This window comes from Furipterus horrens, unplaced genomic scaffold (genome assembly GCF_987537825.1).
Source record: "Furipterus horrens unplaced genomic scaffold, mFurHor1.1.pri manual_scaffold_11, whole genome shotgun sequence".
Taxonomy (NCBI): Eukaryota; Metazoa; Chordata; class Mammalia; order Chiroptera; family Furipteridae; genus Furipterus; species Furipterus horrens.
Window position 1 is genome coordinate 33914729 of NW_028327181.1, and position 24820 is coordinate 33939548.

At 40.8% G+C, this 24820-nt stretch overlaps 1 protein-coding gene across 1 annotated transcript in view; it reads right to left on the reverse strand.

Annotated features, from left to right (window-relative positions):
* Positions 1-24820, reverse strand: part of TECTA (tectorin alpha) — a 122352-nt gene that overhangs the window by 55729 nt on the left and 41803 nt on the right. The window contains exon 11 of the mRNA XM_090291907.1: positions 14807-15368. Coding sequence (XP_090148033.1) covers positions 14807-15368 — 562 coding nt within the window. The remainder of the gene's footprint in view (positions 1-14806; positions 15369-24820) is intronic.

The following is a 24820-nucleotide window of genomic DNA, read 5'->3' on the forward strand; positions in this document are numbered from 1 at the left end:
CCTTATAGTTTCATTTTTGATAGTGTGATTCCTCCAACTTTGTTCTTTCAGGATCACTGTTGCTATGCAGGGTATTCTGTGGTTCTATATAAATTTTTGAAATATTTGTTCTAGTTCTGTGAAATATATCATTGATAGCAATTGCATTGAATGTATCGATTGTTTGGGTAGTAGGGTCATTTTAATGATGTTAATTCTTCCTATCCATGAACATGGTATGTGCTTCCACTCATTTGTATGTTCTTATATTTCCTTCTTCAGTGTCTTATAATTTTCCAAGTACAGGTCTTTTATATTCTCGGTTAGGTTTATTCCTAGGGTTTTTTTTTTTTTTTTTTTGAAGCAATTGTGAATGGGATTGTTTTCTTGATTTCCCTTTCTGTTAGTTCATTATTGGTATATAAAAATGAAACTTATTTCTGCATATTAATTTTGTACCCTGCTACTTTGCTGAATTCATTTATGAGATCTAGAAATTTCTTGGTGGAATCTTTGGCATTCTCTATGTACAACATCATGCCATCTGCAAATAAAGATTTTATTTCTTCTTCTGGCCTGATTGCTATGGCTAGGACCGCAGTACTATGTTGAATAAGAGAGATGAAAGTGGACTTCCCCATCCTGTCCCCCATATTAAGAGGACATTTGTAGGTTTTGCCTATTGAGTATGGTGCTGACAGTGGGTTTGTCATATATGACCTTCATTATGTTTAGGTATGCTGCCTCTAATCCCACTTTGCTGATAAATTTTATCACAAATAGGTCTGGATTTTATCAAATAACTTTTTTGCATCTATTGATATGATCATGTGGTTTTTATCCCTCATTTTGTTTACATAATGAATCACATTTATTGATTTGTGAATGTTGTACTAACCTTGCATTCCTGAAATAAATCCCACTTGATCATGGTGTATGATCTTTTTGATGCATTGCTGTATTTGGTTTGCTACCATTTTGTTGAGGATTTTAGCCTCTATGTTCATCAGGGATATTGGCTTACAATTTTCTTTCTTTGTAGTGTCTTTTTCTGGTTTTGGAATTATAATAATGATGGCGTCAAGAAGGAAATTTGGAAGCCTCACCTCCTTTTGAAAATTTTGGAATAGTTTGAGGAGAGGTGTTAGTTCTTCTTGGAATGTTTGGTAAAATTCACCTGTGAATCCATCTGGTCCAGGGCTTTTGTTTGTTGATAGTTTTCTATTACTGCTTCAGTTTCACTAGGGGTATTCTGTCTACTCAGATTCTCTGATTCGTCCTGACTTAGTTTTGCAAGATTGTATGTTCTAGGAATCTATCTATTTCATCCAGGTGTCCAGTTTGTTGACACAATATTTTCTTACATACCTTTGTATTTCTTTAGTGTCAATTGTTATTTCTCCTCTTTAATTTCTGATTTTATTTATTTGGGTCCTTTTCTTAATGAATCTGGTTTAAGGTTTGTCAGTCTTGTTTCAAATAACCAGTTATTTGATTCATTGACCTTTTTTAAAAAAATTTTTAGACTGTTTCATTTATTTCTTCTCTGATCTTTATTACTTCTTTCCTTTTACTCACTTGGTTTTGTTTATTGCTCTTTTTCAAGTTCCTTTAAGCACAAAGATCGTTTATTTGAGATTTTCTTGTTTTTTTTTTTTTCTTTTCTTTTTTCTTTCTTTCTTTTTTTGAGATAGGCCTGTAATGCTGTGCTTTCCCCTCTTTGGATGTCTTTCCCAGTGTCCAACAGATTTTGGATTGTTGTGTCCTCATTTTCATTTGTTTCAAGGTGCTTTTTGATTTCTTCTTTGATCTCATTGTTAACCCCTTCATTGTTTAATAACACGTCCTTTAGCTTTCATGTCTTTATGTGTTTTTCAGTGTTCTTCTTGTGATTAATTTCTAGTTTCATAGCTTTGTGGCTAGAGAAGATGCTTGATATGATTTCAACCTTCTTAAATTTATTGAGACTTGTTTTGTGTCCTAACATGTGGTCTATTTTTGAAAACATTCCATGTGCACTTGAAAAGTATGTACATTCTGCTGCTTTGGGGTAAAATGCTTTGAAGATATCAATTAAATATATTTCATCTAGTGTGTCATTTAAGGCCGCTGTCCCTTTGTTGATTTTCTGTCTGGAAGATCCATCCATTGAATTCAGTGGGGTGTTTAAATCCTCAACTATGACTGTATTTCTATTGATCTCTCCCTTTATGTCCATCAAGATTTACTTCACATATTTAGGTGCTCCTATGTTGGGTGCTTAAAATGTTCACTAGTGTTATATTTTCTTCTGAATTATTTCCTTCATCATTATGTAGTCTCCTTCTTGGTATCTTACTGTAGCCTTGGTTGTAAAGTCTATTTTGTCAGATATAAGTACTGCTACCCTAGTTTTTTTTTCCCTTTCTATTTGTATGAAATATCTTTTTCCATCCCTTTATTTTTAGTCTCTGTGTATCTTCCTACCTGAGATGGGTCTCTTAGAGGCAACATATCTATATGGGTCTTGCTTTCTTATCCATTCAGCTAGTTTATGTCTTTTGGTTAGAGCATTAAGGTATTTACATTTAAGGTGATTATCGATAGGTACATATTTGGTGCCATTTTATTTTAGATCTTCTCCTCCTCCTCCTCCCCCTCCTTCTCCTCCTCCTCCTTCTTCTCCTTCTCCTTCTCCTCTTCCTTCTCCTTCTTCTTCTTTTCTCCTTCTTAAAGCAAGCCACTTAACACTTGTTGTAGTACTGGTTTAGTGTTAACAAACTCCTTTAGCTTTTTCTTGTCTGGGTAGCTACTTATTTCTCCTTTGATTTTAAATGATAGCCTTGCTGGGTAAATTAGCTGTGGTTATAAATCTTTGCTTTTTATCACATTGAATATTTCACACCACTCTCTTCTGGCGTGAAATGTTTCTGTTGAGAAATTGGGTGACAGTCTAATTGTTGTTCCCTTGTATGTAACTCCCTGCTTTTCTCTAGTGGCTTTTAGGGTTCTCTCCTTGTCTTTAAGTCTTGTTGTTTTAATTATAAGGTGTCTCAGTGTAGACCTCTTTGGGTCTAACTTGTTTGGGACTCTCTGAACTTCCTGGACTTGTGTGTCATTTTACTTCACCAGATGAGGGTAATTTTTGGTCATTATTTCTTCAAAAAGTTTCTTGATCCCTTGCTTGCTTTCTTCTCCTTCTGTTATTTCCATTTTGTCGATGTTGTTACACTTCATGTTGTCCAAAATGTTTCTTAAGCTCTCTTAATAAAAAAAAAGATTTTTCCTTTCTTTTTTTAATTAAAAAATTTTAAAATATATTTTATTAATTTTTCTATCATAATTGTCTCTATTTTTCCCTCTTTGCCACCCTCTGCTTGGCATCCCCATCCCCTCCAGCAATCCCCTTCCTTAGCTCATGTCCATGGGTCATGCATATAAGTTCTTTTGCTACTCCATTTTCTATACTATTCTTAACATCCCCCTATTTTGTACCTATCAATTTGTACTTCTTAATCCCTGCATCTTCTCCCTCATTCTCCGCCTTCGCCCTCTCACCTTATAACCCCCCAAATGACCTCCATACTTATGATTCCATTACTGTTCTAATTGTTTGCTTAGTTTGCTTTTTAGATTCAGTTGTTGATAGTTATGCATTTGTTGCCATTTTAGTGTTCACAGTTTTGATCTTCTTTTTCTTATATAGTTCACTTTAACATTTCATATAATAATGGCTTTGTGATGATGAACTCCTTTACTTTTGTCTGGGAAGCACTTTATCTGTCCTTCAATTCTAAATGATAGCTTTGCTGGATAGAGTAATCTAGGTCCTTGCTTGTCATCACATTGAATATTTCTTTCCAGTCCCTTCTAGCCTGCAAAGTTTCTTTTGAGAAAGCAGGTGACAGTCTTATGGGAGCTCCTTTATAGGTAACTCTCTGCTTTTCTCCTGCTGCTTTTAAGATTCTCTCTTTTCTTTAACCCTTGGCATTTTAATTATAATGTGTCTTGGTGTGGTCTTCTTTGGGTACAACTTGTTTGGGACCCTGTGTACTCCCTGGACTTGTATGTTTATTTCCTTCACCAAATTAGGAAAGTTTTCTTTAATTTTACAAATAAGTTTTTAATTTCTTGCTCTTCCTTTTCTCCTTCTGGCACCCTTATGATTCAGATGTTGGTATGTTTAGAGCTGTCCCAGAGGCTTCTTATTATATTCTCGTCTTTCTGAATTCATTTTTCTTCTTGCTGTTCTGATGGAATGCCTTTTTCTTTCTTATGTTCATATTATTGATCTGAATCTTGGCTTCATTTTCTCCATTGTTGGTTCCCTGTGGATTTTTCTTTATTTCACTTAATGCAGCCTTCATTTCTGTCTGGGTCTTTTTTATGTTGTTGTAGTACCCCATGAGATCTTTGAGCATCCTGAAACCAGTGTTTTGAACTCTGCTTCTGATAGTTTGCTTATCTCCATTTCATTTAGTTCTTTTCTTGGAGTTTTGTTCTGTTCTTTCATTTGGGCCACAGTCCTTTGTCTCCTCAATTTGGCAGGCTCCCTGTGTTTGTTTCTGTGTATTATGTAGAGCTGCTTTGACTCCCTGTCTTAGTAGCATGGTCTATTGTAGAAAAGGCACCCATCTGGATGAATGTGGCCCTTTAAATCCTTGGTTGTTGGACTTCCATACAGCTTGATTTTCCAATGAATCCGAGTAATATTTGTTTTGTAGTTTAGTTGTAATTTTTGCTGTAGTTGTGCACAGAGGTGAAGCGTGTTGATCTCTGCCTCCATCATGGCCAGAAGTCTCTTAATATGGCATCAGTGGATGCAAGGAAACAGATGGCTGTTTCAAAAACTAGGAAGAGCACGATAATGGACAATCCGAGCAGAAGTTTCTCAGAATCCCAAAGGCTGCCTCTAGGATGACTGTATGGAGCTTAAGTGAGGTGTTCTTTCTCCAAGGTCCATAGACTCTAAAGCTATCTCCTAACTGAGAACTTCACTAATTTCTAACTGAAATTTAGCATTTTTCTGCCCACAGCCGGCTGGGTGATCTGGGAGGGGACCACTCACATCCACCGTGCCAGTTTAATTTTTGTTTCTTTTGCTACTCTGCCTGGATGTTTTTCTTCTACGTTGTCTTCCAAATCATTGATTCATTCCTCTGCTTTATCTAACCTACTGTTTATTCCTTCAAGTGTATTATTCATTTAATGGTTCTATGTTTTTTTTATGCTGTTGAGTATCCTTATAATCATTACTCTAAACTCTCTATCTGACAAATTGCTTGCCTCAATTTCATCTAGTTCTCTTAGAGAATTCTCTTGTTCTTTCATTTGGGGTCTGTTTATTTGTCTTCCCATTTTGGCTGCTTCTTTGTATTTTCTGCCTTAATTGTTAAACTAATCAGTCTTTAAACCAGTAAGTTTTTAATCTAATCAAGTCGTGATCAGCAGCCTGGTTTAATAACCACAGGGTGGGGCAGAGTAATTTCTGCAGGCAGGGCTCTTTCTTCCCCTCAGGCTGATGACACTTGGAGAAGTGTAGGGGATCCCTCCTTGTGGTTTCAAGAATTGTAGCCCAAGCCGTGAGCCAGCCCCCAACCCCTTGGAGGCCTCTAAGTCTCAATGGAAAACCAAAAGGCTAAGAGGCAGACAGGACCAAAGGCCACTCAGAGGGTTCCCATGGGAATTGGATTTAAAGAATGCATATTATGCTTTAGAGCTTGCTCTGCTTTTCTTATCTCTTAGTTAACTATAAACAATCTGTAGCTAAAAATGTGTGAAGCCTTGCACCTGATGTCAGCATGGCATTGGGATGTTTAGCAGACCCTGACACAGACTGGTCACTGTGTTCTCTATATTGATATCTGTAATCAGTAACTGTCAACTGTAATCCAAGTGTCTAAAAGCTTATTGATGATTCATAGATCTTGGCCTTGTATCTCCTGAATCCCCTTCTCAATAAAAGGCACGAGAGACAGAAATTCTGTGCACTTCACCCCTAGAAAGATTTGCTGCCTCCCATCCCTCCAGACAAAATAGAGTGTCCTGGATAAATTTGTTTTTCTTCCAGGTCCTGAAACTTCTGCTGGACAGCGAGTTTCCAATCAAGCCAGGGTGTTGAATGCAAGACAGACAGCTTAGAGAGCAGTGCTCTGCCTGAGAAAGATGGCTTTTGCAGTATGGGAAATGACTCAGCACAGGGACCCTGGCACCTGTTATTTCAGTCCTCTCCCCAGAGCCACCAACCCCAGATTTTCCTCAATCATCTCTAGTCCACTCTGCCCTCCCTCTGCTGGAGTCCAAGGTAAGTGAAATTGCAAATGAAATTTTGTGTAATGGCCCTTTAAGAGGCTCTCTGTGTCTCCAGCCATCTCTCCCTTGCAGACAGATAACCCACTGCTTTTCACAGTTGGATGTTATCTGGGTTCCTTTCTGGCTCTGGTATTGTAGGCTGGGCAGCCCAGTTTGGGGTTTAGACCCTGTACTTCTGAGGGGAAACCCCTGGCCACTGAAATATCCCTCTGGAACTTCAGCTGCCACCTGTGGGAGCCCAGCCAGCCCTCTCATGTCTCCTCCACACTCCCTACCAGTCATGTTGTGGTGAAGTGGTTTCTTCTGTCTGCCCACGGTTATATGGCTTCTCTCCAGCTAGTGTTCTGCTGGCTATTCTGGATGATTTCTCTACAATTTAGTTGTAATTCCAGATTGGTCCTGGGAGGAGGTTAGTGTAGTTTCTACTTACACCTCTGCCATCTTGGATCGCCTACCAGTGAATTTTTATTTTTGAGGATTCTTCCAACATATATGCCCATTTCATGATGAGTGATTTACAAGTACAGCTGTTCTCACTGCTCTCAGTGTTCATCAGTTTTTGACCAAAAATGGCATGACCCCCATTCCCCACCCTTCCTGTTCACCTGATCTTACCCTGAGCACCTTTTCTTTTGTTTCCTCAAATGAAAAAAGTCCTTAGAGGGAAAGGTTTTGCCGATGTGAAAGAGGTGAAACAAAAATAGCAGAAGCACTAAAAGGCATTAAAATTGCTGAGTTCAAAACTGTTTTGAGCAGTGGAAAAAATGTCTCAATAATATTGCATCAAATGGAAATTACTTGGAAGGTGACTGAAGTTTAAACATGTAAGAATAAATACACAGTTTTAAATAATCAATTTCAGGTTTTTTGGGTTTCCTCCCCTTGTACACTAATTTCTCCTTGGTGTTTGGGCTTATTTCTGTATTTCTTATCTTTATACTCATTGGTCTTTCTGTTCATGTTCCAGTATTAATTTTTTCATTACTGAAGCTCTGCAATACATTTTAATGTCTCAGAAGATATGCTACTGATGTAAAGATGTCCATCACTATTTTAATATGCTGGTCCTATTTCCCCAACTAGACAATAGACTTCATATTTTATGCTTCTGATTCTTCCATGGCACCAAAAAATGTTCTAAGAACATGGCAGAAGGTTAATAGGCATTTGATTTTTGAAGACAAATTTTATAATACTAATACTGATCTTCTCAACTCAACTGAAGTAATGAAAGCTGTGAATGATGACAGTTCTACACCTGGATTTCTACCACAGTCACCAATGTGTCTCTTCCCATGGCCAGTGGACTGACTCAGCATTTGTCCAGGTGTGCAGAACTCATGGATTCCCTTAAGAGCAATGTAGTAAGATGGAATGAACTAGGGCTTTGGAGTCAGACTGACTGGATTTGAGCCCTGGCTCTGCCACTACCTGTCAGTGTCACCTTGAGCAGGTTAGTTACCTTCTCTAAACCTCTTTTCCTCATCTATAAAATGGACATCATAATATCTCCCTCATCAAGTAGTTGTTAAGATAAAACAAGGTCCAGTTTTGTAAAGCTCCTAGTAGAGTGCCTGGTGCTCCAACAGTTGCTTCTGCTTTAATAGTAGCAGCTGCTGTTGGAGTAGCTGTCATAGGATGTTTGGAGATTTTTAGTTATTCAATAAAAGCTTATTGGATGTGCAGAGAACTATGCAAGAAAATCTCTAACTATAAGACTTCGGACCCAGGACTGTGAAATAATAAAAACTGCTTCTGAAAAAAGGAAAAATGATCATGATACTCAACCTTGACTAACCACTGGCCAGGTACCAGGAACCAGTGGTCTTGTTTATAAAATGTCATCATATTTAATTCTCACAGTGGCTGGAAGACACCGCCCAGTGTGGACTCTGTAGAGCTGTACACCTCCTGCAGTACCAGGGGGTTCTCCTGCCCCTCTGGGACCTTTTAGCCTGGCCAAGGTCAGAGAGGCAACATTGCACTATGGGGGAAACTCTGTCTCTGGGGCCACTTACCTTGGGAAAGTTACTTAATTTTTCTGAGCTTTGGGTTCCTCCTTCAGGAAATGGAACTATCAATAGTACACTTTATAGGGTTGCCGTGAACAGTGAGGATACATCCAGCACTTAGAATAATGCCTGGCACATAGGCAGAGCTCAGTGACTATTATGCACTTATTAGTTTCTTCATTTACTATGCTTTCATTACCTAGCACTTTTAAGTTCCCCATTTTAAGGAACTAAAAGAATGATAGATTCAGCTGAATGAATTTTAAGGAGAGGTTAGCAATTAAGACGACTTCCCTTCCCTTCCCCTCTAAGCCTACTTGTTCAACTTTGGTTAAGACATTTTCCAATGCATTTAAAAATAAGGTAACTGAATAACAAATTATTTTATTTATAGGAACCGCTATTATCATTGAAATATTAAAGAACACTAGCATTTTCCCTTGTTACTAATGAATTATAAATTTAATGGGCAATTCTGGTCCAGTCCCTTTTCTCCTGAAAGCACCATTTCTCATATCTCAACCTGTGCATTTTGGATTGGATTAATTCTTAGCAGAATGAGGGGAAGGAAGAGATATTAGTCCCACCTTTACTTCTTAGAGGTTAAAGTCGCATCAAATGCGGTTATCAACAACTATATTCAAGACAGACTTTGTTCACCAATCTCTCAGATTGATTGGCTATTTGGGACTCAGACTCCCACAGATTTCCTCTACTTCTGAATTTCAAAATGGAAAACTAAGCTGCATCCAAATGTGTACACCCCATCCTCACCAACTTACCATCTTTAAATGATAGGTTTTTTCTCTTATTTTAGCTGTGCTTTTCGCCAGTCACTGCCAACATCTCAGGTGTTCTCTTTTGGATCTTTTCCCCTGTCCTAAAATGCCAAGATAGGGGAAGGTCTAGTCCTCTTGTGATCAATACTGGTAAGTAAATGGGGGAGGCAGCTGTGGGGTCTAAGGCTGAGAATGAGGCAGGACAGGCTCTGTTCTGAGTACTCGCCATTACTATGTACAGCGGAGGCAACCAGTGTCTGGACAAAATTTCAAGGTTGGTAGAGAAAAGAGTTGCTGGTGAAAGGGTTGAAGAACAAGAAAATAGTCTTCATGTACTTTATGAAAAGCCACCCTTTCTAAAACTGTTTTCTCATCTTGCACTATTTTTAGCCCTCTGGCTCCAAGCTCTTCATCTTCAGAGGTAATGTTATAGGGGCTTGCTAACTCAATTCCTTTTTCTTCCCACGAGTGACAAAAATTGAAACCCATATTTAAGGCGTTAGCCCCTCTACAAACAATTCTTCCCTATGATATCCCATCTCACTGCACCTTGAAGCAATGGTTTGGGCATATACTATGCCCCACTGCCTATCTGAGCCACCTTGGAGAGCAGTTCAGCCACCATGTCATGGCTGCAGGAGAAGAGGGGACTCCTTGTATTATGTCTCAAGACAAAGCAGGGAGAGTGTTCTTAAAACCCTTTTCCCATCATGTATCATTTCAAGGCCCTTGGGTTCACAACTTGGTTTTATGATTAGCAGAAAGCCAAGCTCTCTGCCAGACTGTGCTGATGCTGATGAATCCAGGGTACTCTGGGGATTTATGTAGACCTTAACTTTTTTATAGGCACATTTATTTTACTGAAGTATCAGAGGCCAATTAGTCTGGACAGTCACTCCTACTGGCATCATTACTCCAACCACTCACTCAGGGACTGTCTGGATGAAAGGGTATAGCATTTTTTCTTTCCCTCTCCCCATTTCCTCCCATAAGCTACATAACTTCAATTATGCAGAATGTAAATTAACTGTGTGAGCATTAAACTACAACACTTTTTCTGTTTTTGTTTTTTCATTCAAATCTCCCTTTTCCAGAATGCAAAGGGAGTTTATTCTCTAGGACCCCTACTGGATCACTTATTTAGAGCTCCATGCATTCAGCATCAATTTGTAGCCTTTTCATACACTTAGATCTAAAAGGAAATTTGCTGTAGGTAATAAGATTGAGATGGGAAAATATACAGTATTCCCTCACTTATCACAGGTATTATGTTCCAGACCCCCCCGCGAAGTAGGAAACTTACATTTATTTTATACTCTTAAACCTAAGTAACTTTAACAACATACGTATACAGTACCGCAAAATCCTGCAATATAGCAAAAAATCCGCGATAAATAATTAAATATAATATTTTTAAAAATCCTGTGATACAGTGAGGCCGTAATAAGTGAACCATGATATAGAGAGGGACTACTGTACTAAGGCAAATCAGTCAAAGACCGATAATGGTTTCTTCTCCCAGGTCTTTCCTATTGTGATGTGCTAAATGTAAGCAAATTATTTCAATACATAGTACACCAGTATAGTGTATACATTGAGAGCATAAGCTCTGGGGTTAGAAGGTCAAATTCCAACTTTGCTACTGAGATCTATAACTTTAGACAAGTTACAAAACTCCTCTGAGTCTTGGGTGCTCCTCAATTAATTGGCTTATTGAAGAGAATGAGATAATGTTGATGAAGTGTTTCAGTGCTGGGTTTGGCTCAGAGCAAGCCATTAGCATAATGAGAATACCATTTGCTGCACAGAAAGTGCTGCTGTACTTCTAACCACCTTATTTTGTCCCCCTGATGTCTGGGTGGCATAGAGAGTACAGACAACATCATTATCACAGCATTATCAGGGGCACTAAGATCTGGGGTCGGGGGGAGTGAAATGCTCTAACTTTACACCAGTCCTTAAGGGCAGAGCAAGGCTAGAATCCAGGGGCTCTAATCCTGTTTCTAATGCTCTTAACACCTTGCTATGTTTCATAAGCAAAGTCTGATGCATGACATATCTGAATCAAATAGAAAAACACACTTAATGAAAGCCTATAAATTACCAGTATAATGAGGTTACAGAATTAACTAATTAACCTACTAAGTAACTCTTTCCCTATTAGGTCTTTGTTAGAATTTTACTGTGTACTTGCTGAGTCCATATGTCATGTATAGTGTTGTTTTTTTACATAAATGATTGGGTCAAGAAGGTGAAATAGGTAAATGCTGTGTTGCCTCCTCTCACAACCACCTCAAAATTACAACTGAACTACAGAACAACCATCACTGAGAATGCCTGGAGTCTTATAACTAAGAATATACAGAAGAAGCCACATCGAGACTAGTAGGAGGGGAGAGGTAGAAATGACTTGTCCCACATCCATATGTGGCAGATAAGAATCTGGGGGGATATCTCAGCTACGGATGTTCCTCCTGAGGAGCAAGTAGTCCCAGACTCATACCAGGCTCCCCAGCCTAAGGTTCCAGTGCTGGGAAAAGAAGTTCCCAATATTTCTGACTCTGAAAACCAGAAGGGATTGTGGCTGAATGAGATGGAGAGTTTCTGGAGTCCCAGGCACTCCTCTTAAAGAGCATATACACATACTCAATGATTGACTCACTCACTCTGAGCTCCAGCACTGGGGCAGCAGCTTGAAAGGTGCCAGGGACATACGGGGAGAAGCTGAATTGTCTGATTTCAGGGGAAGGACTGGAGGAACAGTTTTCTCCCAGACAGAAATGCTGGAAGAAGCCATTGTTCTTTTGCTGAGCCCTTCTCCACCGAACTGCACACACAGGTGGGGACCATACCTGAGTCTCCATCAACCTGGCTAAAATGATTTGCTCTATCATTGTGAGTCCCTGAGACTCTGCCTCACCTAATTTGTGGGCCTACCCAAGCTGCTTCCACTGGCTTTTTCATACAAACATCTTATCTTGGCTCATGCTTCAGACTTTCCTAAAATCCCTCAAACAAGCAGCATCTGTCCTCAACATGCCCCATACCTCTTCCTAAACAACCCCAAGCCTGGCACTAGTGGCAGCTGGCCGCAGCTTGTAGCTTAGTCTCTATGACACTTGCAATATCAGCACAAGTGGCAACCATCTGTAAATCACTTTGTAGCTCATATCAAGTGGCCCCAAGCAGAGCACAGGCAACAGCTGACATTGGCCTGCATCAAAGCTCATCTCGAGAGGCCCCAAACAAATACACCTGGTGGCAAGCTTCAAACCATGCCAGAGCACCACCCAAACACCTCCACAAACAACACACCCACAGGGCAGGCACCAGAGCATAGCTAACGTGAATCCTGCACAATAGCTCCCTACTCTAGTCATAGCCAGTCCTCACAAACAATCATCCTGAGAAAGCAGCCAACAGCAATCAAAGCATCAACTACAACAGGAGAGCACATACAACTCACACAAGGAACACAAGTGGAACACCCAGCTCAGGTGACCAGGTAGGCTGTGCCATTGGGCTCCACAGGACACTTATCACACAAGACCACCCTGCCAAACACAGGAGATATAGCAGCTCTACCTAATATATAGAAACAAATACAGGAAGGCTGCCAAAACAAGGAGATAAAGAAACATTCCCCAAATGAAAGAACAGGACAAAACTTCAGAGAAAGAGCTAAACAAAACAGAAACAAGCAAGCTACTAGATGCAGAGTTCAAAACAATGGTTATAAGTATGATCAATGATCTCAGTAAAAAACTTCAACACAAAGAGATAGGAAACATTAAAATGGAGATAGAAAACATAAAAAAGAACCTGTCATAATGATGAGTACAATAACTGAAATGGAGCATACATTAGAGGAAATCAACAACAGATTAGATGAAGCAGAGGATCAGTAATTTGGAAGATAAGGTATCAGAAAAATCTAATCAGAATAGCAAAAAGGAAAAAGAATTTTAAAAATATGAGGATGGTTTAAGGGGCCTCTGGGACAACATTGCACATACCCACATTCACATCATGGGGGTGCCAGAAAGAGAAAAGAGAGAGCAAGAAATGGTAAACCTATTTGAAGAAACAAAGATGAAAATCTTCCCTAATCTGGTGAACGAAATAGACATACAAGCCCGGGAAGCATAGAGAGTCCCAAACAAGATGGACCCAAAAAGGCCGCATCAAGAAACATCATAATTGAAATGCCAAAGGGTAAATACAAAGAGAGAACCTTAAAAGCAGCAAGAGAAAAGCAGTGTGTTACCTACAAGGGAGCTCCCATAGGACTGTCAGCTGATTTCTCAACAGAAACTTTGCAGGCCATAAGGAACTGACAAGAAGTATTCAAAGTGATTAAAAGCAAGGACTACAACCAAGATTACTCTATCTAATGAAGCTATCATTTTGAATTAAAGGACAGATAAAGAGCTTCCCAGACAAGAGAAACCTAAAGGAGTTCATCACCACCAAACCAGTATTACAGGAAATGTTAAAGAGTCTTCTTTAAGAAGAAGAAAAAAAGATTAAAAATATGAATAAAATGGCAATAACTACATATCTATAAACAATTATTTTAAATATAAAGAATAAATGCTCCAAGCAAAAAACATAGGATGGTTGAATGAATAAGAAAACAAGACCCATATATATGCTGTCTCCAAGAGTCTCACTTCAGATCAAAAGACACACACAGACTGAAATTTTAAAAATGGTAAAAGATATTTTATGCAAGTGGAAACAAACAAACAAACAAAAAAGCTGGGGTGGCAATACTTATACCAGAAAAAACAGACTTTAAAAGAAAATCTATAGCAAGAGATAAAAAAGGGCCCTAGCAATTTCTCTTCCAGGTATTTATCCAAAGACACCCAAAATACTAATTGAAAAAGACATATACAACCATATGTCCATTACAGCATTATTTACAATAGCCAAGATATGAAAACAACCTGAGTGTCCATCAGTAGATGAATGGATAAAGAAGTGGACATACATACAATGGAATATGACTCTGCCATAAAAAAAGAATGAAATATTGCCATCTGCAACAACATAGATGGACCTAGAGTGTATTATGCTGAGTGAAGTAAGTCAGAAAGAGGAAGGCAAATACTATATGATTACACTTATATGTGGACTCTAAAAAACAAAATAAATGAGCAAACAGAACAGAAACAAATTTATAGAAATAGAGATATCTTGATGGTTGCCAGATGGGTAGGGGGTTGTGGGGTTAGGTGAAAAATGAGAAGGGATTAAGAAATACAAATTGGCAGTTACAAAATACTCATGGGGATGTAAAGTACAGCATAGGGAATAGAGTTGAGAACATTGTGGTAAGTATGTATGGTGTCATATGGGTACTAGACTTACCACGGTGACCACTTTGTAAGTTATATAAATATCTAAACACTATGTTGTACACCTGAAACTAATATATTGTATGTCAACTGTAATTGAAAAATAAAAATTATTTAAAAAAATTAAAATACAATAAATTAAAAATAATAATAATAAATGATCTTATTTCATCCTCAGAGCAGCATATGAAATAAGTGGTATTAACTCAGTTGCATAAAGAAATAGAGGCTCTGGGAAGTTATACACATTTCAGACAATAAACAATTCCAAAGTGCATATCCTTATGTCGCTCTACTCCATTTTCTTGGACACCTATGGGGATGGGAAGCTGACCTGCCCACATCGATCAGGACACAAGGGGAGACAAGGGGAGGGACTCACAGCATGCCGTGTAATTCCTCCAGCCGGTCACTGCAATCCCCTGAGTCTGGCAGGTGCTGGCGTAGTTCTGCAGCCAGCTGCAGGCAGTCTGCACAGCACCCCCATCAATGCAAGAGTCAAACAGGCAGTTCTTGTAGAAAAAAGTGGGATTGACTTTGCTGTGACACTTGGTGAATCCAGCGTTCTGGTTGGGGATCAGGCTGCACAGCTGCTGCACCTTTGAGAAACCTTCCACCTTGGCACAGGAAGGACAGCGGTCCCCACAGCCAACCTGGCAGAAGGTGTCCCTCTTCAACCAACTCTGCCCAAACTCATTGATACTGGATGCAAGCAGACCCATAGGCATTTCCAGATCATCATCTGGGTTGCCATTATAGCGGCCACATAAGCCGTAGGTGCTGTTCTGCATGTTTCGTGGGACTGTGATTGATAGGAAGGTCTTCCAGTCGTACACAACCTTCAGGCCAAAATCAGTTTCCACCACTACATGGAAGCCAAAGGAAAAGATATTTATCTTGCCTTGTCCCAATTTCAGGGGTAGATACAGCCGTTCATTGTTGACCTGCAAGGGAAAGAGGATTGAAGTAGAGAAATTCCAGAGGTCTCCCAGCTCCTTCCCTAATGATTTATTTTAGAGAAGTAGTCCCAGAGGGTGATTTGAACAGGTTGAACACAATCTTTTTGTTTAAACTTGTTTATGTCAGTCAACTACTATATTAGGATTTCAACAGGCTTAAATAACTTTATTTATTTATTTATTTATTTATTTATTTATTTATTTAACCATTTTTCTTGAAGAATGACTTTATTTGCTGGTTTCTCTGCCTAGACTATCATTCTTCACCCATCAACATCCCTCTCACCTTTCAGACCCCACTCAAATGCCATATCTTCTATTCAGCAAGATCATTTGAGCTTGTGGTCAGAATTAATCACTTCCTCACCTGGGCAACCAGAACATGCTATTTATGCTTCTCTCGTACTCTTCTGCGCCTTCAGCCGAGATCCAGCATATGTGCACTGCTACTGAAGCACACATCTTAATCTGCCTTGTATTATGGTTGGCTGACTACATTTCCAGCTCCCCTACAAGATTATGAGCAACTTGAGGACAGGATCCATACTTTCTTGATCTTTATATCCCTCTTTCCCTGGCTACCTGTCAGGCAGCCAGCACAATGCCTTACACTGAGAGGGCACTTGACACATGTTTCCTCCCATATACTTGTTCTTTTTAAAAAGCTTTCACTGTTGACACTATTGCAGATGTCCCCCATTTCCTCCCAAATACTTTTAAATGCAAAAGCATGGAAATCCCTGAATGTAAAACTCCAGAACGACACTTGCCTTGAACTATTTTGATTCAGATGAGCCAAATCCTGTAACTCTTGGCTAGGTGAGTGCGTAACGGAAAACAGAGACGGCTTCTCCCAGTGGGAGGACTATGTACTGCTCCTATGGGGTGCTTTGAGATTGCTCTCTGGTCAGAAATACCTTCCCTCCTGACTGCTTCCTCTCTCGCCTGACACCCCTGCCCCATCCCCACTGCACTGCTTTAGTTCAGACTCCTGATCTTCCACCTGGATCACTGAATGCTCTCCTAACTGATCTGTTTGTCCCCGAATTGCTCCTCTCCTCTACTCACTCACCAATGCACCCCAATATTTCTCAGTGTATCTCAAGCAGCTTGTCCCATACTTAATATCCTCTAGCTTAATGCCCAGGCTCTGTAGCTTCAGCGTCATCGCAAGATGTCGATTCAACACGGGAGGAGACAGATACGATGTCACTCCCGAGTGGGACTGCACAGCCATTCTCGGCGGTGCAGATAGACTCTTGAGAAGCTACACCATCGTCTCTCGAGACGGACGGCTGCCGACGACGAATGCATTACGTGGGCTCTCCGGGGGCTGGCCTCTGCCTGTCAGCCCCAACCCACTTACCTCTGCTGATCCAGCAAGATCCAACACTTTGCAGTTCCCCAAATGCCGTTTCCTCTGCAGCAAAAGTGCTGGTGCTTTCTGTGTCCCTCCTGGGACCCTCATGTGCAGCCACTGTGACTATAGGCTGATGACAACTCACAGCTGGCTTTGGCTCCATGGGAGTCATTCGACCCAAGAGGTTATGAACCACCCCCCACACACACACACTCCAATCACCCCTCCCCATCCCAAGGGCATTGACTGACCAACAGGGGACCAGCTCTGTGTGTAGGTCATGTGCCAGAGCTCCTGGTGGCCCAGTTTGAAGTTGGTCTCCAGCTTAGATTATATCCTTGTTAAACTCTCTTTGCCCGGTGCTTCCCTCACTTCCCCAGGATTACCCATCTCAGACTCTGCTCCTAAGCAAGCTGTCCTAAGACAGCAATGATGTACTTCCCCTTGCTCACCTCTCTATGGGGCAATATTCACCCTTCAAACTTCAACTCAACTATCTCCTCCTCTATGAACATTTTTCTAGGCAAAATTCATGCATTCATCCAGTAGACATCAATTTGGCTCTACTGTGTGCCAGCCACTGTACTAAGTGCTAAAATAAAGCTCACAGGCATGTGGAGAGACAAGCACATAAACAGATAATAACATCCTCTGATTAATGCAATAATAGAGATAAATAGATACATAGGCACAAGACTCAGCCTGGGAACAGAATGAAGGATGCCTGTAGAAGATGATGCCTATACCTGATTCTGAAAAATGAGCAGGTTTTGGACAGTCAAGGAGGACTGAAAGCAAAGACAGGAGGATCCCAATAAAAGAGCAAGAAGACAAAAACAAAAACAAAACAAAAAAAACCACCCTGATGAATATGAAGAATCTCAGCAGTTTAGCTCTGCTGGAGCATACATGTGGCCCTGGGAGCAGTGGGAGATGAAGATGGAGAGGTAGAGAGGGCTTGCATCATGGGGGGCCTCGTACGCAATACCACAAGTGTCAGAGAGGCCCATGAATCAAAGCCTGACAAAGACCCATTCATTCTGCAAAACAGGAGTCATCAGTGAACTTAATAAGAGAACTTCAGTAGAATGATGAGGCCAGAGTCAGATTGCAGAAGTTAAAAAGAAAACAAGGCATAGGGAAGCAGACATGTCTTTCAACAGGAGTTTAGATTGAAAGGAGAAGAGATATTGGACAGAAGCCAGTGTAAAATTGGGGTCAAGGTTTGCTTAGAATGAGCATAGCTATAGGCTAAAGACACAGGAGGGAGAAAACAACAGATGGGCAAGCTGCCTGGAAGGGAGGAGGTGACGAGGACTGGGAGGACCATTTTGGTGACAGGGTACAAGAGGGGAAGCAGGAGGGAGGTTATACCTGCTGAGCACACCTGTGTCAGCGGGAGGCCCAGGACGGTGTGACTTGGGCTGTGTGCAAACATAGCAGAGAAAGACTGGAAGTCGCTGAGGGAGGCATAGGCCATGGGACTTCCCCCGGCCTGGAAGACTCACAGACACACACTGAACTCTTTGCACCAAAGGCTCCCAGTGTCAGCTTGCTCTCCTCCTCAAGTTTTCCCTTCTATATTCTTGCCTACTGTGTGTCAAGCAGGAGGCAGAACTTTGGGGAAACAATATAATGGGATTAATGCTAGAGGCTTGTAGATTCTGTCATTTCCCAGGAGAACCCTGAGAAAGAGGCAGCCTCTGAAGCCCCATAAACGCCACCTCCATCCTACCATCATCGTCCTACCTCTGTAAGAGCAAGAGGTGGAGAGAAAGAGGGAGCAGAGGTAAAGGAGGCATGGAAAGGCAAAGGTGGTACAGAAGCAGAGCCTGCTAGATGGAGGAGGAAGGTGCGGAGGAGAACAAGGAGTAAGCATGGGGATGAGTGTGGGAAACTGTGTTTCAAGTACATAAATATTGGAAATAAGACCCATGTTAGATTTTTCGTGGGGAACTTTCCTTTAAACTAGCCCTGCTTTGCTTCTCAGGCTTGTTCAGCTGCCAGAAGTTCCCTCACACCCCACACTTGCTGTGCTTGGGGTCTCCATCGGGCTTCCTTCTCCTAGAAGGCCCTGTGCCACTCTTGGTCTGGCTCATGAACTTTAGGGGCCAGGCCTGGGCCATCCTTTCTAAAAAGCACCTCCTGGAACCCTGCTGCCTTGGGGAACCCATTTTCCGTGCTCCCATGACCCTTCACTTTTGCAGCACTTCACATGACATCCACATTCCCTGAGAACATGGCTGTCTCCCCCCCCCCCCCATACCCGGGATTCTCTTAGGACAAAAGCCATGTTTAATTATTATTGCTTTACCAGCATAATTTGGCACAGAATGGGCATCAATATAAGCTCATTAAACTAATTAGAGCTAGGGTGGTGCTGAAAACCTCACTCTTCTCTGATGGCTTCCGGTTTGGCAATCAGTGAAAAAGTCACTAGCTATGAGGGTCCTCAAAACCTTCTCTTTGGCTGGACCATGATGGACTGAGCTGAGAGGACACCTCTATTGAGTTCTGGCTGTGCATGGCTGAGATGTGAGCTGCTTACGTGCCCCCAGAATGGCTTACTTTCTGTGGCTAACCCCCATAACCTGTTTGGTATACAGATAGCATATCGATTTCTAGTTTTCCTTGGCTTAATATATTTTCCCATGTCCTCCACTACTGCTTAATGCTGGAAAAGGTTAGAGTTATAGAGGGACCCTGTGTCCCAAAGAATCACTTCTATGTCACCTCCATTTCTAGCAGCACAGCCATGACCCAGAGCTCTGCACTATTTGGCTTGGGGCTTCATTGCACACTATCATTATGGTGGCCATTACTCTTCTTTTAGGGAGAGATGGTGACAAGTCATAATATCATAGGAAAAATAAATGGAAATCACTGAACAAGTAGATCCTATAATTCATAGTAGTAATACAAAGTAAATGCTGAATGTTAAATCTACCCCCAGGCTCCAAAAGAAAAGAAAGTTCAATGCACCCTGAACTTGGTCTTCTTGTCCATATGATCTGTTCCTAGCTTGGGCACTGAGGACACCTGGGTGACTTTGAAAGGTGATCCCTGGAAAGGAATCCTTCCTCCCCATTTGATCAATTCCTCCTTGATGCTCACTGTTCTCTAATTACCCCCTGTAGTGGGTTATACTGTGTCCTCCAAAAGGTATCTTGAAGTCTTAACCCCTAGTACCTGTAAATGTGGCCTTATTTCGAAATAGTGTTTTTGCAGATGTAATCAAGTTAACATCATATTAGATTAGGATGGGCTCTAAGTTCAATTACTGATGTCCTTAAAAAGAGAGAGATTTGTCACAGAGAAACAGAAAACACAGAAAGAAGAAGAAGGCCAGGTAAAGATGGAGGCCCGAGACTGGAGTTACTCTATCACCAGCGAAGGATCACCCACAGCCACAAGATGTTGAAAAGAGGCTTGAAACAGATTGTTTCCTAGGACCCAGAGGAGGCATGGCCCTGTTAGCAAATTGATTTCATACTCACTCTTAGCTTCCAGAACTGGAAGAGAATAAGTTTCTATTGTTTTAAGCCATCTAGTCTGTGATACTTTGTGAGGGAAGCCCTAAGAAACTTAGACACCTTTTCTTTCCATTTCTTTTTGGGAAGAAGAAGCTAGAGGTGTGGTTCTGATGTCTCTTGACTTCAGCTATGAGTGCACTGCATGAGATTAGAGCAGGACACTCGCCTGGAAAGTAAACTGACCCATTATTCCCAAAGCAAAAGGAAAGGGAGTGAAACATGCAGTGAGAGTGGGGAATAGCTATCATGAAGGAGAGCAGGGGGGATACCACAAACAAGTAAGTGTCCGTAGGGATCCAATAATCTATAGATGAAAATAACTGGGTGAGAAAACAACATGCATAGCCTCCAGTGTCTATACCGAAATGAAGAAAGCATGTAACACAAGGCAGAAAATGTGAGTTCTTAATACATCAGATGGGACGGGACCTGTGAACAGATTATATTTCAGAAAAAGAGAAAACCTGAAAGGTGGAACACTGTTGAATGTCAAAACAATAAAAAACTGCATGAAAACATATAAATTCAGGAGAGAAGATGACAGCGGAGTAGGTGGAAGTTACACTCACCTCCTTCCAGGACCAAACTGGAATTAGAAGTAAAATATAGAGCAATCATCCTGAATAATCAACTGGAGACTAGCTGAAAAGAAGTCTTACAACCAAGGATTTACAGAGGAAGCCACACCAACATTGGTGGGAAGAGTGGAGACATGAAAAGGGCTGGCCCCACACCCACACACAGGGTCTGAGAATCCAGAGGGATAGCTCAACTTCAAAGGGCCCCCATGAGGAGCATGGGATCTCAACCCCGCTCCAGGTTCCCTAGCCCAGAGTACCAGAGCTGGGAAAAGGAGACTACATAGTATCTGGCTGTGAAAATGCATGGGGTTACTGTCTGCCAGGGAGAGACATGAGTCTACTAGAAACCCAGGCACCTTCTTAAAGGGCCAACACACAAAATCTGTTTTACAGCTACTCACCCTGGGCTCCAGCAGAGAGAGGCTGGTTTGGAGCAAAATAGAGTTGTGCAAGCAGAGACTCGGTTGTGTGGCTCTGAGGAGAGAGCTGAAGGCATAGCTACAGTGTCCCTGTGCTGAGTCCCTCTTCCATGCTGCCCTCAGACACCAACTTTCTTGAGTGGAGCACTCTCCTCCATATGGCATCAGCCTGGGGGAATGCAATAGTGGGAATGCTGGTGGAAGCTGTCCCTGATGCACAGCTTGCCCCTTCCCATGCACTCCCAGGCCCAGCAGATCACTTTGCAGATCCAAATAGGTTGCCCAGGGCCAATCACAGGCAGTGACTGACATTGATTGCACCAAGGTCCCTCCCAAGAGATGCCAGAACCAGCATACCCAGTGGTGAGCTTCAGGCAACATCAGAGTAGGACCCAACTTGTTTCACAAGTGGCACATCCAAAGGGAGATCTCAGGAGGTACCAGATTCTGCTGAGGCAAATTCTGGTTTGTGTGTTCAGCACTCATACAGTACCTCATATACTGTGATTGATGTTGATCCTCATAGTAAACAAGCCTGAGTGTTGACCCCATGCATGAAAGGGTCAATGGCAATTAAGGCTCAATTACAACAGGAAGGCTTACATAACCCACACAAGGGACATTCCTGAAACACCCAGCTCAGGTGATCAAAGAGACTGCACCACCAGGTCCCACAGGACACCTAATCGTAAGGCCGCCCTAACAAGACTGGGGGACATAGCAGATCTACCTAATAATACAGAGTGAAAAACACCAGGAGGCCACCAAAATGGGGAGGCAAAGAAACACTGTCCAGATAAAAAAATGGAACCACGGGCATGGAAACATGGAAAAGACTGAAAGTGACCAGAGGGGAGGGGGGAGGGGGTTAATGGTGAAAAGTTGGGGAAGGGACCAAAGAATCTGTATGACTGACCTACATATGTGGACAACAGTGCGGGAACTGACTGTGGGAGCAGGGGGTGGGATGGGCAGAGGAGGGTAAAGGGGGAAAGATTGGGACACCGTAATAGAATAACAATAAAAGTTATTTTAAAAAGTAAAAAACAAACAAACAGGAAAGTCTCAACAAAATAAAATAAAAAAAGGAACTAAATGAAATGGAAGCAAGCAATCTACCAGATATACAGTTCAAAGCAATGGTTAAAAGGATGCTCAAGAAACTAAGTGAGAAATTCAACAGCATAAAAAAGAAAGGAGAAGCCATAAAAAAAGACCAGTCAGAAATAAAGACTATATTAGAAGAAATAACCAGTAGGGTATATGAAGCAAAGGATGGACTCAGTGACACAGTAGTAGAAAGCAATCAGAGCAGCAAAACATTTTTTTTTATTTAAATGAGGATAATTTAAGAGACCTTTGGAACAATGTAAAGCATAAGAATATCCATATCAGAAGGAGAAGAGAGAGAGCAAGGAACTGAGAATCTATTTAAAGAAACAATGACTGAAAATCCCCCTAATCTGTTGAAGGAGAAGACATACAGGTCCATGAAGCACAGAGTCACAAACAAGATAAACCCAAAGAGGCCCACACCAAGACATAGCATAATTAAAATGGCAATCTTAAAAGCTGCAAGAGAAAGACAGTTATCTGCAAGATAGGTCCCATATGATTGTCAGCTGATTCTCAACAGAATATTTCATGCCAAAGGGATTGTCATGAAATATTCAGTGATTAAAAGGACCTACAGCCCTGACTGGTGTGGCTCAGTGAGTTAGATGCTGTCCTGTAAACCTAAAAGTTATTGGTTTGATTCCCAATCAGGGCACATGCCAGGGTTGTGGGTCATGTCCCAGTTGTGGGTGTGCAAGATTAATGTTTCTCTCCCTCTCTTCCTCCCTCTCTTTCCCTCTCTCTAAAAATGTATAAATAAATAAATTCTTAAAAAAATAAGCAAAGACCTACAACTAAAACTACTTTACCCACCAAAGATACCATTTAGAATTGAATGAGAAATAAAGAACTTCCCAGACAAAGAAGAGCTAAGGAGTTCATTATCACCAAACGACTATTACAAAAATTGTTAAAGGGACTTCTTTAAGTAAAAGAAAGGAAAAAGGAACATAGTTATAAAGAATAAAATGGCAAAAAATACAAACTATCAATTATCACCTTAAATGTAAATGTCATAAATGTCCTAATCAAAATACTTAGGGTGGCTGAAGGGATAAGAAAACAAGACCCATACTTTTGTTGTCTACAAAGGACACATATAGACTGAATGCAAAAAGAGAGAAAAAGATATTTCATGCAAATGAAATTCTTTAAAAAGCGGGGGTGGCAATACTTAAATCAGACCAAATAGACTTTAAAACAAAGGCTGTAGTAAGAGACAAAGACGGACACTACATAAAGATGAAGGGAACAATTCAACAAGAGAATACATATAATTGTTGTAAACATCTATGTACCCAACCTAGGAACGCCTAAATACAGAGTGAGGCAAAGTAGGTGTAAAGTTGTTTATATGGAAATAATACAATAATTAATAAATAATAATACAAGAATATATCGATGGATAGATATTCTAGACAGAATATCAACAAGGAAACAGCAGCCTTAAATGACAGACTAGACCAGAAAGATTTAATTGATGTTTTCAGAGCATTTCACCCCAAAGCAGAATATACGTTCTTTTCAAGTGCACATAGAAAAGTTTTCAGGATAGTCTACATGTTAGGACACAAAACAAGTCTTACTAAATTTTAAAAGATTGAAATTATATCAAACATCTTCTATGACCACAATGATATGAAACTAGAAATACAATGAAAAAACTAAAAAACATACAAACACATTAGAGCTAAATAACATGTTACTAAACAATAAATGGGTTAACAATGAGATCAAAGATGAAATAAAATGTTACATTGAGACAAATAAAAATGCACATACAACTATCCAAAATCTATGGGACACATCACCAGTAGCCCTAAGAAAGAAACTTATAGCATTACAGGCCTACCTCAAAAAGCATGAAAAAACCTCAAATAAGCCATCTGACCTTACACCTGAAGGAACTAGTAAAAGAACAACAAAGCCCAAAGTGAGTAGAAGAAAGGAAATACTTAGAGCTGAAATAAATGACATAGACACTAAAAAGTCATAATACAAAAGATCAATGAAACCAAGGACTCATTTTTGAAAAGATAAACAAAATTGACAAACCTTTAACCACACTAATCAAGAAAAAAAATCGAAGACATAAAATCTGAAACAGGTCTGAAACTTCTGGCCAAGATGGATGCCTAGACAGACATGCGCTGTCTCCCTCCACAACTAAGAAGGAATACGGCTATCTCAAAACTAGAGACAATCAGAAGTTCCAGAAAGTGCTCAACTCCTTCTGGCTCTTCTCTTCATGGTCAAGGGAACAAAAAGGTGGGAAGAGTAGAAAGAAGAGACGAAGGCCTACCTACGGAGAGAGACTGTAGGGAACTGTAGGAGAGCCCCTGAGGTCTCCAAATGCTTGCAAGACTTGAACTCCTGAATCCTGTGAGAGTCAACAGGGAGACCAGAAGAGGGACGAAATAGGCCAGAG